We start from the raw sequence: 15,000 nt of genomic DNA, 5'->3' as shown, positions 1-15,000 counted from the left end.
CAGTAATTTGAAAGTGATTGCAGTACCAGTTTTGGCCACAATCTTACATATGGTTCCTTTAACTTCCGCATTTGCGCTGCACATTAAAAACTTATTTTCTTCGCATTAACAAAATATTCGAGAGTGGAGACAGAGAGGGTAAAACAGCGTTTCTTAAACTGGGTCGCGGAGACATGCCAGGTGGGGCGCGAACTGACGTGATAAACAGGAGTTTTTTTATTTTTTTTTTTATCTGTAGCATAGGCCCAGGTAGCACCCGATGCGCAATGGACGCACTGTGTTATTCATAGGGAAGCGCTCGTATCAAGGCAGCTTAGTTAGTCCCGACCTGAATGAGCTTTTGAACGAGGTTATGAGAGTGGTGAATTTCATCAAGACCCGGCCCTTAAAAGCGTTTCTATTCTCCGCACTTTGAGAGGAGATGGGAGCTGACCAAAAGGCTGTACTGTTTCACAGTGAGGCAAGGTGGCTTTCCCGAGGTAAAGTGCTGTCGCGCGTTTGAGCTCCGAGTCGCCTCTTCTTGGAGGAAGAGCGCATGTTTGAATCTGCAAGCACGTTCACTAATAAACATTATCTTGACGAAGCTGGCCTATCTTAGCGATATATTTGGAAAGCTCAATGAGTTAAATCTCCAGTTACAAGCACCTAGCAGATAAGATCACTGCATTCAACAAGACGATTGTGTGTGAGATTAGGTGCAGATCTATTTAAAATCATTATATTCAGCACATTTGTAGGCCTATCATATGTTGACTATTGATGAGATTTGTATCATATGTTTATGACCACTATTCTCGACAAAATTGATAAAAATAAATATTAATAAAACAATTTAAAAAAAACTTGTTAACAATTGGTGGTGTTGGGGGTACTCCGGAAGATCATAATGTCTCAGGGGGTACATGCCTGTTAAAAGTTTGGGAACCACTGCCAATTGAGTAGAAAGGATTATTATATAATTTTTCCATGCATTCTTCCATTTTTGTTGAGTTTTTGCAGATTACATTGTTGTTGAAGATTTAGAAGTTTGTGAGGCTATGTGGTGCCCAATGCTCTGGTCGTGTGACTGGAGTTCCTGTTTAATGGCGTTGATGCACCTTGCAGTCAGATCGTTTTATCAAATGTACTTAACAATCTCTCTAGATCTTTGAAACATGATATTATCAAGAAATAAAGGGTATTGAAATAAGAGTGTGTTTATAAGTTTTAAGTGTTTTAAATAGATGACCTTACATTTTATAATGTAATTTAATTAATGGTGTACTTCAGACCTTCAGGCTTTTAAGTGCTCTCTACTTGTCTGAGTGGATGAAGCTCTAGATGTTAAATGAAGAACATTTTGGCCTTGAAATAGCCTCTTCATCATGTTTAGTAGCTACTGTGTGGAATGGTACCCCTCTCTTAGGATACTTCCTTGATGCTGTGGCACAGTGAGAGACCTGAACAAATAGAATGTGTTTGGCTGGGCTATATTAGCCTGGGTTGCCATGGCAAAGAGAATAATGTGGATAGGGGCCTGCCGTGGCATCTCTGAAGAGGAAGTTCTTTTGTTGACCCGTCACATCTTATGAAACAGAGTTGTTGCCGCCCGCTTTGTGCTTGACTGGGTCAAGTGCTGCTGCGCGCAGCCCTAGTTGCTGAATGCGGGACCACGGCCCAAACCTGAGTGGGTTCTCCCGGTGTCCTGTCAAGTTAGCCTAGCGTTGTTTTCCTGTTGTGTAAGACTGGCTGGAAATGTTCAGGAAGAAAGTTCACTGGATTGAGGGCATGTGGGCTGAACTGTCTCAGTAGCTTTTTACATCACACCACATCCCAGAGCTTGTTCAAGTGATGTGATGTTCAACCACTCAAGGTAAAAGTGCAGATTTAGCAGTATGCTGAGGAGTGCACACAGGGCTGTGGTTTTTAAAGCACCTAAAGCACCTTTCCTACAGTGCTGAAAAAGCTGTCTTGTGTTGTATTCTAAACAACATGGGCAGTTTTACATTAAAGATTTCTTCCTTTGGAAGGGGATTGTGTGTGTGTGTGTGTGTGTGTGTGTGTGTGTGTCTGTGTGTGTGTGGGGGGTGGGGGGGGTGTTGGGGGAGGAGAGCATGCTCACTTTTCGCTGCAGTCTGTCTCTGTCTTGTGCTGTGGCTGCACTGAACCAGACAGTGATTGGTGAGAACGAGATGCGTGAGAATTGATGCTAATTGGATGGTTGTGTCCCATCGCCAGGCCTTGCTCACAGCAGTAACGTCCCAGAATATCGAGATCCACGAGGGGACCGTCCTCCAGGCAGTGCGGACATGCTACAACATCTACCTGGCCAGCAAGAACCTCATCAACCAGACCACGGCCAAGGCCACGCTCACCCAGATGCTGAATGTCATCTTCGCCCGCATGGAGAACCAAGCAGTAAGTCTCCTCCGCACGTCTCAAACAGCAATACGGGGGGGAAACACTTGTTCTAACCTGTGTTTTTTTTCTTCTTGACTGGAACTTCTCCCTTCCCCCCTCCTTCTCGAAATATAGCTTACAAATCACAAGATTACTTGGGCTATGGCTTCCAGAAAGCGTGATCGTCAGGTAAAGAGTATAGGACTGCCTTGAATTATTGCTTGGTCTTCCCTCCTCTGGTTGTGTGCTTTGGCTTCATCCATCAGTACTTTATTCTACCGTAGTTCTCTTCTCTCTCTCTGATGTCGTGTTCTTTAAAACGTGCTTGCCGTGGCTTACGTTCTTTTTGCCTGCAACTTTGTTTCCACATCCAACGTCATTCAGTTCTATATTTAAGTGTGTGTATGAATGTTATTTTCATCCTTTTGAGTTTGACGACGGTCATATGTGCGAGCGGGAGCGTGTGTGTGTGTGTGTGTGTGTGTGTGTGTGTGTGAGTATGAACAACAGGAAAAAAACACGCTGAGGATGAGTTAAAATAACAGCACAGATGTTCAGCATACATTTTGTGGGTTTTTAATAGATCCCCCACATTCTGGTCAACTGGTGACCTTTTAACCTATTCATTGTTGATTTTATTAATTGTGTATATAGCGTAAAAAAACTGTTTGATCTGTGCCTCAGTCAGCAAGTTGGGCTTACATAGTTTGGCTGTGAAACAAACAACATTGACTCTGCATCCTTTGACAATTTTGTCTTGCTATGGGAGAGACTGAACTCTGGGGCCCCTTGCTATCTTCGTTTGATGTGGCTAAACTTGAGAAGCGATAGACTCGTGACCCTCCTTAATTAGCCCACTCCACAGCGGTGACGGGCCCTCGACAGGCGTTCCGTGCCTGGCCGGTTAATGCACGCCACATCACATCGCCATGTGATAATTGTGCGACGAGCCTGTGCCACGTTCATTAGGACAGATTAAAATGCGAGAGAGTGCTTCTGAAACGCTTCCAGGGGAGTTTATCCATGAGCTGCATACCAAATGTGCCAGATTTCAGCTGTACACAAGACTGCGGTTAAAAAAAAAAAAAAAACCCTAGCTGCCTTAACCATGATGCCATAAAGGAATAGATATTTAAGGGTTGGGATCAAGCTCTCCGTGTTGGCAGTCTATTACCCTCACTACACCCACACATGTAATCGCTGTGCATATGGTAACTCGGCTGGGCTGAACGATCTCTTTGATTACTGCATAAATATTGCCTTAGTGAGGAACAGGCATGCAGGTTATTTCTGGTGGCTCCTTCAGCCTGGTTAGCGTTGGTGTTAATCATGAATAATTTAACATCTGATATCTTTTCCCTGGATGTTTTGCTTCGAGGAACTTCCTTGTTTTGATTACAGGAGTGTGTCAGTGTCTCAGTTGGTTAATTCTCATTTCAAAATCTATTTAGATAGTAGATACCCTTTGTATTACTACAGTAAGCACTATGTATCCAAGGTCACTAAATCCCTTACAGAATTTGCAGGTCCACTGAGTTGAGCTAATCTTAAGCTTGATTATGGTTACATACTGTACATGAATACATAATACATGAATACAGATTTAATGTCCTATAAAGTAGCAAGAGTTTTCAGGGAATTTGTGTGGAAGACAAAGGAACGTTGAGCATGGGTCATACAAGTTTATACAAGGACACTTAGACAGGCTGCAGGCTAAGAGACCACTTAGCTTACGACCTCACAAAAAAGCACTCAGCAAGCCAGATAAACAGTGTGTGTGCGCCATTATGTTCAGTATAAAAAGGTTGGACGAGAAGGCTGCATTTTCTTCCATAGAAGCATAGTGCAAGCCCCTAAGACACATCATTTCTAAGTACATCTCTTTCTGGGAAGACAAACAGCCTGGTAATGAAACACTGTGAACGGGGTGGAAGAGTTTGAAATGTTTAACCTTTAATGGTGTTTGCAGTCTGTTGACTTGTGAGAGCAGGTCTTTTTATGCCTTTACTGTTTCTTCAAGATCTAACGGTGCTTGGGGGTGGGGGGTGCCATATAAGCATCACATACATAAGTCTACTGTTGAGTTATGCCATTCTTTTGTTTTAAACAGTACAGCCCAACACAAGTGCATCAGTCGATGACACGAAGCATGGATGCTTTGCTTTTGCATTAGACCGGATCATTCTTTCATATGCATGTCCTTTGATTTCCATGTAACAATGCATTTGTCGACACATACACAAACTGAGATGATTGATTGAGCGTGTTTCTGTCTATGGTTCTCTGAAACGTTGGCTCCTGGGCCTGCTCTAGGTGTCCTGAGCCCTTGCTTGGCTTTGGGCCCGAGTCTCGCCTGTGGATGCAGGTGCTAACAAGTTTGGAATTGCAGGGGGTTGTGAGGTGGTGTGTGAAATTATTGTGTCAAAGTATAGTAATCCTTTGCCTGTGTGTTTGTGTGTTCTGTACGTGTGTGTTGTGTGGGGTGTGCATCTGTGCGTGTGTTTGTGTGAATCTGTGTGTCTGTGTGTCCATCCATGTCTATGTGTGTATGTGTTTGCTTGTGTGAATCTGTTTGTCTGAATCTCTGTATGTATCTGTGTGTGTGTGTGTGTGTGTGTGTGTGTGTGTGTGTGTGTGTGTGTGTGTGTGTGTGTGTGTGTGTGTGTGTGTGTGTGACCCCCTCCCCACCCCCAGCTCCAGGAGGCAAAGCAGATGGAGCGCGAGCGGCACCGGCAGCACTCCCCCCTCAGTCAGCAGGAGCCGGACTCTCCCCAGCAGCCCCAGACGCCCCAGACCCCGCAGACCCCTCAGACCCCGCAGACGCCCCAGACCCCTCAGCAGCAGCAGCATGCCAGCAGCAGCACGCCTCCAGCCAAGGCACCCCCACCCCTGCCACCGCCCCAGGAGCCCGCCGAGGGAGGGGGGAAGAGCGAGGCCGAGACCGAGACCGAGCAGGGCAATGGGGGCTCCGCCGAGACCCCCCACTACGAGAACCCCGAGCCCGAGAACGGCTCCGAGTTCTGCGCCGCCGAGAACGAGCAGACTGAAGCTGACCAGGCCACCGCCGCCGCCGCGCAGAGTGAGTAGAGTCTGTGCAGCCACATGTGGATGGGAGCACACACACACACACACACAGAGTCACACTCACACACACACAGTCACACTGACACATGCACGTTCATTCATATAAACACACTCAGATACACACGTATTACGGCTGAAGCATAGTATGAAATTAATTCATAGAAACATGGGTTGAGTCAATAACCCTTTCTTGCATTAATGCATTATTTTATGCATTAATTTAATTTAATTTAATTCGTTTCATGTATTTGGTGGTGGTAATGGTCCGCTCTATTGTTTTTGAAACATTTCCAAGGATTAAAGTTCTCCGTCATACGACGGATTTCCGTCAATTTGATTTTAGAAATGTCATATTTGAGATCGATGCAGATCCGATGAGAAAAAAAATAGTCCCCGGGACTATCACCTTTTCTTTTCCTTTTTTTAAGGCAACTACAAATATTAGGTCCGATGAATTAATGTGTGTGATGGTAAATGTTTAAAGACCTAATAGTGTTCTTGAGAAGCCTACCTCAGCCATAAGTTCCGCTTTGTTTATGTTGTAGCTACACGCTTGTCTCATTGGCCTGGGGCGTTTGCTTAAAAAAAAGAACACGTATGGAGGACTAATAACGGTCTAAAAGTTGGATTATAGTGACACAATCGAGACAGCTGATGAGGTTGGCCAATCCGTTTAACTTTTTTGGATATGATATTGTGAGCTCTATGTGCGAATTCAGAGAAGAAGCGTAGGCTGTGTTCTTTCCGTGCATCAATGTAGACAATTTCTTACTATCGCGAACTCTTGTCAGGGGAGGTCATTCATTTTTGGGTGTCACCTATGACTTGAACAGATAGCCTGCTATGCCACCCCATGTAGGCTACTATTATTGTTACAGTTTTTAATCAATGCAACTAACATTATGTGTAAAGCGACGCAATATAAACCGTATGAAATGTATTATCCCGTCTGTTATGACATGTACAACAATGTTTTTCACAATTTGCGACGGAAGGTTTTGACTGAGCATGTTAACATAAAATAATAATAATATTGTCATCATCGCGAACTGTTTAGTAAGGGGGTCAGTCGTGTTTGTGACGCACAGACAGCCTTGTAGCCTATTTTGCTTAGGCCTCACTTTTAACGACAGTAGGTTGTGAGTGTATGTTGACAAAAAATAACCATGCAATCAAAATAGTCAACTTAAAACTTTGCTATAAAATATTATTAATTTATAGCACAAAACCATAACCAGTAGGCCTACCAGAACCTCGCATATTAGCGTCATTTGTGTGCGTCTATTTGGCAAGGCCACTAGCTATCATGGATGCGTTGTTGCTAAAGGATCAGCGTTGTTGAAGCATCAGCTCTGGTCTGAAGCACTGGTGTGAAGTCGTACGCAAGTAAAGATGAGCAAGTTTACCTGTGCAAGTTCACATAAGGACACCGACAAAGGCAACCATGTCCTATTGTCTCCATGCCAATCTTTAACAGAAAAAATGTCAGATATCTCAATGAACCACAATGACATCAATAGATGGTAAGGTGTTAAGTGTGTTTGAATTCCCTTCCTTGTAGCATCCATTTCTGCATTCTACAGTGGGGACAAGTTCACCTTGTTTAATTATATTTCCTTATTATCTGCATACTTGAGGTTGGAGATATTAAGGCATATCAAGTTTCTCACATACTGGAACTTCAAGATACTGTACATAGCCTTATGATTTTCTTATTCAGTTCTGCACTGGACTTGAATTACGACAAGCTAACCATCGCAAAGTGTTCTGATGCTGGGAACAGGCAGGTATGGGCAAAAATACATCAGAATGTATTTCAAAATAAAATACCTAATACCCTCATTTTTAATGTATCAAAATAAACTACAAAATACAGTAACCATATTATGTATCAAAATAAAATACTGTATTTTTGTATTTAGAAAATACTCAAAATACTTTTTTCAAGGAAGTATGAAAGCACTGCAAAAAAGCTTTTTAATATCCCAAATATTTAGCCTATTAAAATTATATAGTAAAAAACAATACAATTTGGCCCGTCATACCAAAAAGTATACCGTATGCAAGTTCATGTAGTGTGATAAGAAGAATAATTCAAGAATTTACATTTACATTTAGTCAGCTGATGCTTATCCAAAACGACTGACAGAGCTTTCAATTAACCACATTATAATCAATAGGCCAAAATCATAATTGTGTATCTGTGCCGAATTTCGTAATTCAAGTCCAGTGCAGAACTGAATAAGAAAATCATAATTCATTTAATTAAACAAGGTGAACTTGTCCCCACTGTAGAATGCAGAAATGGATGCTACAAGGAAGGGAATTCAAACACACTCAACACCTTACCATCTATTGATGTCATTGTGGTTCATTGAGATATCTGACATTTTTTCTGTTAAAGATTGGCATGGAGACAATAGGACATGGTTGCTTTTGTCGGTGTCCTTATGTGAACTTGCACAGGTAAACTTGCTCATCTTTACTTGCGTACGACTTCACACCAGTGCTTCAGACCAGAGCTGATGCTTCAACAATAGCCGTCACTGAAAAGCTGTTAGTGTCTTTGAACACAGCTGTTCTCACATTAGCTGATTGCGATAAAAATAAACCATTGTTGCCTAATTACCAATTATTCATTACACCTGTGTGTAGTATCTACTTTTTTAGTGTGTTTCACATATAGTATTTTGCAGTATTTCTAAAATACAAAAAAAAAACACCAATAAAGTATTTTGATACAAAATACAGAGCCATTTCCTTCAACCCAATAAAATACAAATGACAAAATACTATTTTGTATTTGAAATACAAATACATATTACATGTTTCAGAAATACTACCCATCCCTGGGAACAGGCAGATTAGCCTACATCTTTATAGTTGACCATATGATGACATACTTAGGTTAATACTGTATTTCACCAGTTAGGGCATCAAAATGGCCAGCAGCGGCACTGTGTAGCCTATCTTGACAAGTTCTGGGTTACAATATACAGGTAGTGGGCTCTCTGTTGATTTTAATGAGTAGGCCTAAGCCTAAAGTTACAGCATTTCTATCACAATTGACCAGACTTCGACCTTTTGTCTGCTTTTAACAAAATTCTGGCTATGATTGTTCCTTGTATTGCATCATGAGCCATCACTGCGCCTATTGCATTCTACTGTTGTTAGCCTTAAGCCTAGCTCAGTCATTATGTTATACCACATCGCCCTCCATTAGAAGGAATGAGCTGCATTGAGCATAATAAACTGCATTTAGAATTCCAGAATTCAATTTCTAGATATTTTGGTAAAAGTAACTTAAAAGTAATACAATAGTAGTGTAATGCCTTACAATTCAGAGACAGTAATATTATAATGTAACAAATTACTTTGACGATTTTGAAGTAACTTGCCCAACACTGCCTGTAGGTGGCATTAATTATATAGTAAGTGTACCCTGTAGCCTCGTTTTGGTTTAAACAATGGCCGCCGTGTGAATAAGGCGAATACTCCCTTTACTTTGCTGTTTGCATCTTTTTGTACATTAAAAACCAATAGGTCGCGACCGCAAAAGGGGTGCTATCTCTATAGGTAGATATGAACAACGTATGCCTTATGGCCTGAAAAAAGTTCAGTCAAACGATTTTTTTTCACTTTAATCCCTGCATTTCTGGGATGGGAAGAAAAGATGGTGGAGCGTTCATCTCCTTTGACCTTGACATTTCTCTTGAGTTCTCTTTGTTGAAATATCAATGAACTGGCTGTTGCGTAAGAACCGAATGGTGCCTCTGTGTCTCTGCACATTATATCAGTGGGGCTGTACTAACCTTCAGTGTCTAAATGTTCTCATTAAAGACCAAATTAGAAAACGCATGGAGCCAGGGGGACCATAACAGCAATGTTACAGAACAGCCAAGCACGTTAAATCTTCATTTTAATAATTGCTAAGTCTTCACAGGTGCAGCACAGAACAGCATGGACGCTGTTGTGGAAGAAGGGACTCCGAACTATGAAGAAAAGGCCCAGGAGATTGTTCAGAGCATCCTGCAGGAAGTGGTCAACACAGTGGCAGGAAGTGAGTTTGGTTTCATGCACTGGGGCTGGTTAGGGGTGTTCCATGTACAGTAGGTGAATTAGTGACAAACAAGACTAAACTAATTCAGAGTAAGTGCCAGTCCTTCTTATAGAAGGTATTCAGGCCTTATAGACTTTAATGTATTAGTTAGGATTGCCGCATTGCTGGCTGACAAGGGAGGACTGTTTGTAGCTTTATGGAAGTGAAGTGACTAACCACAATAACTCCTTATGCTGGCAAGCACTTGAAGCTTGTCCTTGTAGTCGGTGCTATTTTTACACATGCATATTCCACCACCCCCAAAGGTCACTGCCTGGACCCTGTTCATCTGTGTTCAGATGCCAAGGATGGGGGCGGCGAGGCCGAGCCTGAGGTTGAGGCCGAGCCTGAGGTTGAGGCCGAGCCTGAGGTCGAGGCCGAGTCGGTCGAGGCCGAGCCGGCCGAGGGCACCCCGAACTCACTGGAGGACGAGGGGACGCTGGGCAGTGACAGCGAGAATGTGCACGCCAACGGCATCCCCGGCACGCCCATCTCGGCCAGCTTCACTCCGTCCCTGCCTGACGACAGGCTGTCCGTCTCCTCGAACGACACTCAGGTGAGAACACACGGTTGCGCACTTCCTCAGGTACCGCCAGGTTCTGAAGATCGTTCAGAATCAAAGCATTGAAATAAATGATCCTGGCCGATCCAGCTGTGGACACTCTTTGCCTTGTTTACTTCGTTCTTTTGGACGTGCGCAGACTGCGCACACATAACCAACTTCTTGGATGCATCCAGCAAGGATCTGGTTGGACTCTTTGAACCATATCTGTGCCGAAATCGGAGCTAGATCTTGGCCGAATCCGCATCAATGCAAGCTGGTGTGCCGTCGAGGCTTTCCAGCTCCATCCTGCAGGTTTTAGTCGTAGCGGTAATCAAACGCACATGGTAGTAATGTGCGCACAGTGCACACCCGATGTCCCTCAGGGCCAGCATTAGCAGCATCAGGTCTGCTAGACTGAGCCAGACTCCGTGGTAGGTCTCCAGATGCAGCCTACAACAGCCAGGAGTTAGAGCAGTGGGCTTTTAACTAAAGGAGTGGAGGATGGTGTTTGGTTGCTAGGCTACAGGGCTGTGCGCTGCTGATTTAACCTGCTGACAGCAGTGGGTCTTATGTGGGCTAATGACTATTTGTGTGGCCAAGTGTTTCATCTGATGACTTGTGTTCACAAAACCAATGAATCCAATGAATTTGAATTAAAGTTGCTAGGTTTGATGAATATAAGTAGGTCTACAGGAATCCTAACTAACTATGAAATTTGAACTTTGAACTGTGTTAAATGACAACAACAAAGCATGTTTGTTTGATTTTTTCAGTGCCAGTGTTGATGTTTGTTTTTTATTATATTTAACTACTCTGCTTTGTTGTGTTTTAGGAATCGGGAACTCCAGGGCCTGCACCTGGTGCCAAGTTCTCCCACATTCTGCAAAAGGATGCCTTCTTAGTTTTCCGCTCTCTCTGCAAGCTGTCCATGAAGCCCCTCTCCGATGGTCCCCCAGATCCAAAGTAAGCCTCCTTCCCACCCCTGCATAAAACCTCCCTCCTGAGAAAATACACTATGACACATGCAGTGCACACTGTTTCCCCCCACTGGACATAACCAGAGGGCCTAATCACATCTGAGCTGGTTCAATACAATTTGTGAATGTGGTTGCCAACTGGGTTGCATTCACAGAGGACTGCAACTTTTCCAAATCTGATTGGCATGCTATGTGTAAGTGGATTTAGTGAATCTGGTTTGTGTATGTAATTCAATCCAAGATGGCTGGTGTCCTGCATAATGCTGCCGTGGCCCTGGGGAGACCTAGAGGGAGAGAGATGGCGCTGTGAGAGGGGGAGAGATGGCGCTGTGAGAGGGGGAGAGATGGCGCTGTGAGAGGGGGAGAGATGGTGCTGTGAGAGTGAGAGGTGCTTACTCTTGGTGTCAGGAATAGTCCTTTTCCCAAAAGAGCTGAGCTGTCATGGTGTGTGTGTGTGCGTGTGCGTGTGCGTGTGCGTGTGTGTGTCTGTGTTTTTAAGTCTGTGTATGAAAAAGTGTCCAATTTTCTGGGTGCACAAATATGTGAGAGGGGAGAGTGTCTATTTGTGTGCAAGAGAGGGAATGGAAGATAGAGGGGGAGAGAGAGAGGGAAAGAAAGAGAGAGAGAGGGAGAGTGCGAAGGGCATAAGAGACAGAGATGTTTCAGACAAAGGCATTTAGAGAACAGTCATTCATTTCCATCAGGCACGCATGGCGGTGGAGAGCAGCTCTGCCTGGCTGCAGTGTCTGTCGCTGCAGTATTGATCTTTCTGTGTGATAGAGAGACTGTGGCCTTCCACACCATCACCCCAGCCCTCCAGCACACACACACACACACACACACACACACACACACACACACACACACACACACACACACACACACACACACACACACACACACACACACACACACACACACACACACGCACACTCTCACACCCAGACACCCACAACCCTGCCCCAAGAGATTTACCTCACAACTACTTCAACTGACAACTTTGAAATCAGATAGCAAGAAAGAATGATTTTCTGTCTTAATAGAAGGCTATCTGAGGGTGTGGCAGCAGACAAACCATATCAGGAGTGGGATAGTGTGGAATAATCTTTACAGTGTTTTTATGACACAACTCTGCAGATTATTGCCCAAGTATTAGTGCCTATGCCACATTGCTGAAGTATCCATTAAGTAAATAAGACCTGCCTTACCAGATGATTTTAAAATGCAATATTCATTCACAGTTGCAGATGTTGAGTTTCTACCTTCATTGTTTTTTGGTACAGTCTTCTAAAGTGTATCTATTTCTAAATCAGTCCCTCAATAGCAGTCAGCGGTTGTTTGAGGGTGTTGTCGTGTTGTTGGGCCGGTTTGAGGGTGTTGTCATGTTGTTGGGCCTGTTTGAGGGTGTTGTCGTGTTGTTGGGCCTGTTTGTTCTTGGCCAGAGAGCCCGCACGCTGAAGAGATGCAGTGATTCAGCTGTTTGACGTCCTCCATATTGATTGCTTTGGGGGACTGGTGCGACCGTCCAGTCTCAAAATGAGAAATGGTGTTGCGCCACCAGAATACTCATTCCAGCCTTTTAAAAGGTCCTCCATGCTCAGTGTGGAGGTTATTTATGGCTGAATTATTGTGCGTTTTCTAGATGTATGGCTCAGTGTTTGCTGAGTCATTTGAAACAAACAAATGTATGTTTCTGTTGACAAACAAACGCGGACATGATTAAGTAGTAACATCCGCTTTGTCGTGTTTACAGGGGAAAAAAACAGCGTTTATTTTGTTACTTTTTTGTAAAATCTGGTTTAATCCAATTCTGTGGCGGGAAGTGAACAGGAGAGCATTAAATCTTGCGTGTAGAAAGAGCCGTTGTCCACTGGGCACGCTTGCACCCATTGTCCCGCTCTGAAGGTATGTCATATAAATCACTTCCTGTCATTGTTCAAACTATCTATTAGAATTCTGCTGGTTTTACAATGTAGCGAAAACATGTCTAGACCTCAATGTTGTGAGAACAGTATATTACAGGGATCTCATGATACAATTTCATAATATGTTGTGTTATAGTGCTCTATTTACCAACACAGATGTGCCTGAGAATCTTAAATTGTGTAGCCTATATTTAGTGACCTAACATATTGATTAATGATGTCTGGATTTTACTGAGACTGGAACACTGAACACGGGATTTTATTGAGCAGCAAAAACAGAACTGATTGGTGATCTACACGGCAGCAGTGAAAGGGTTTGGTGGAAGTGTGCGGGCTTGTATTGAAAACAATGGAATCTATTGTAACCGAACGTTGAAAGTGGAGCGTGCCACACTCATGTTGGTGCCTGTGTGCGGGGGCCTTTAGTGTCCTATTATTAAATGCACTGACCACAGCCTTCCCTGGCCACCTGCTCTCCTGATGAACCCCAGCAGTGTCACAATAACCAATTAAGCCTCATGTCCCCGCCATCTGCCGTGTTAATGTTGTTGTCTCGCTTCCATGTTGAACTTTGACCTTCGATGTTGACCTCCTACCCTGCCATGCCCTGCCCCTCCGCAGGTCCCACGAGCTGCGGTCGAAGGTGCTGTCGCTGCAGCTGCTGCTGTCTATCCTGCAGAACGCCGGGCCCATCTTCAAGACCAACGAGATGTTCATCAACGCCATCAAGCAGTACCTGTGCGTGGCGCTCTCCAAGAACGGCGTCTCGGCCGTGCCCGAGGTCTTCGAGCTCTCGCTCTCCATCTTCCTCACGCTGCTGTCCAACTTCAAGACCCATCTCAAGATGCAAATTGAGGTGTGCTGCTACCCCATTCCTGTGACACACACACACACACACACACACACACACACAAACACACACACACACGGCCCCCCACCTCCTTGCAACCGTTCACATCAGACAGCTGAGCAGCTTGCTGACAGGGTGAAAGTAGGCGAGAGCTGTCCAGAAATGAAGTCCTGTCATTTTGCCCAGATGCAGCGCAATCTTTCACTCTCATCCTCCCTCCTTCTGTCTTACTCTGTCTTCCTCTCTCGCTCCCCCTCTCCCTGTCCAGCTCCGTCTTTTTCTCTCCTCTCTGGCTGCCTCTCTCTCATTCATATACCCCCCTCCCTCCCTCTCTCTCTCTCTCATTAACTCACTCACTCTCTGTCTCCCTCTCCTGCTTAATCTCTCCATACCTCCCATCCATCCATCTCCCTCTTCTCCCCATCTTCTGATTCCTCTCTCACTCTCTCATTCTATCGCTCATACACACACACACACATACACGTTCCCTCTTTCTCTCTCTCTCTCTCTCTCTCTCTCTCTCTCTCTCTCTCTCTCTCTCTCTCTCTCTCTCTCTCTCTCTCTCTCTGCGTATCTCTTTCCCTCGTTCTCCCATCTCTTAAGCCCATTGGTGGTGATGTGATTTACTGCCAGCGGTCAGGGTGTCTAAGATGCATGTTCTGCTCACCAGCACGCCAGTCCATCTGCCACGTGTGTGTCCGTCCGCAGTTCCGTCCTGTTTCAGACATCACTCCTCCTGATGATGCCACTTCTCCACTTCGCAGCCGTCACTGCTGAATGCAGTGTGTCTGTCAAGGCCAAAGAGCTTAACGTTTTTCTTGTGTGTATAATTGCTTCTGTGTCTTCTACCTCCTCAGGTGTTTTTCAAGGAGATTTTTCTGTACATTCTTGAGACGTCCACTAGCTCCTATGACCATAAGTGGATGGTCATTCAGACTCTTACCAGGATATGTGCCGGTGGGTATCCTTGCAACTCTTTCACACCTCCCCCAACTGTCCTTGTTTTTTCAAGTATTGATTTATTTTTTCTTGTCTGTGCTTTCAGATGCCCAGAGTGTGGTGGACATTTATGTGAACTATGATTGTGATTTGAATGCTGCTAATATTTTCGAAAGGCTCGTCAATGACCTTTCCAAGATTGC

The 15,000-nt window shown here is 44.3% G+C and overlaps 1 protein-coding gene across 6 annotated transcripts in view; it reads left to right on the top strand.

Moving 5' to 3' along the window:
• arfgef1 (ADP-ribosylation factor guanine nucleotide-exchange factor 1 (brefeldin A-inhibited)) overlaps nt 1–15,000 on the top strand; it is a 70,790-nt gene that overhangs the window by 20,561 nt on the left and 35,229 nt on the right. For 2 of the 6 annotated variants that reach the window (XM_076290905.1, XM_076290904.1), the window contains exons 5-13: nt 2,218–2,397; nt 2,515–2,568; nt 5,074–5,458; nt 9,407–9,523; nt 9,829–10,118; nt 10,939–11,069; nt 13,630–13,864; nt 14,716–14,815; nt 14,904–15,000. The exon at nt 14,904–15,000 is cut by the window's right edge and continues 43 nt beyond it. In XM_076290905.1, the coding sequence (XP_076147020.1) occupies nt 2,218–2,397; nt 2,515–2,568; nt 5,074–5,458; nt 9,407–9,523; nt 9,829–10,118; nt 10,939–11,069; nt 13,630–13,864; nt 14,716–14,815; nt 14,904–15,000 (1,589 nt within the window). Of the gene's footprint in view, nt 1–2,217; nt 2,398–2,514; nt 2,569–5,073; nt 5,459–9,406; nt 9,524–9,828; nt 10,119–10,938; nt 11,070–12,597; nt 12,989–13,629; nt 13,865–14,715; nt 14,816–14,903 lie in introns of those variants that run through there. The other 4 variants (XM_076290908.1, XM_076290907.1, XM_076290906.1 and 1 more) reach the window with 3 other exon arrangements.

The sequence above is a fragment of the Alosa pseudoharengus genome, unplaced genomic scaffold (genome assembly GCF_046254945.1).
Source record: "Alosa pseudoharengus isolate Yale_2024_CS ecotype anadromous, Long Island Sound unplaced genomic scaffold, YU_APseudo_1.1 YU_APseudo_1.1_scf_18, whole genome shotgun sequence".
Classification (NCBI taxonomy): domain Eukaryota; kingdom Metazoa; phylum Chordata; class Actinopteri; order Clupeiformes; family Clupeidae; genus Alosa; species Alosa pseudoharengus.
The sequence above is the reverse complement of the archived record's forward strand: the minus strand, read 5'-3'. Positions and strand labels throughout refer to the sequence as shown.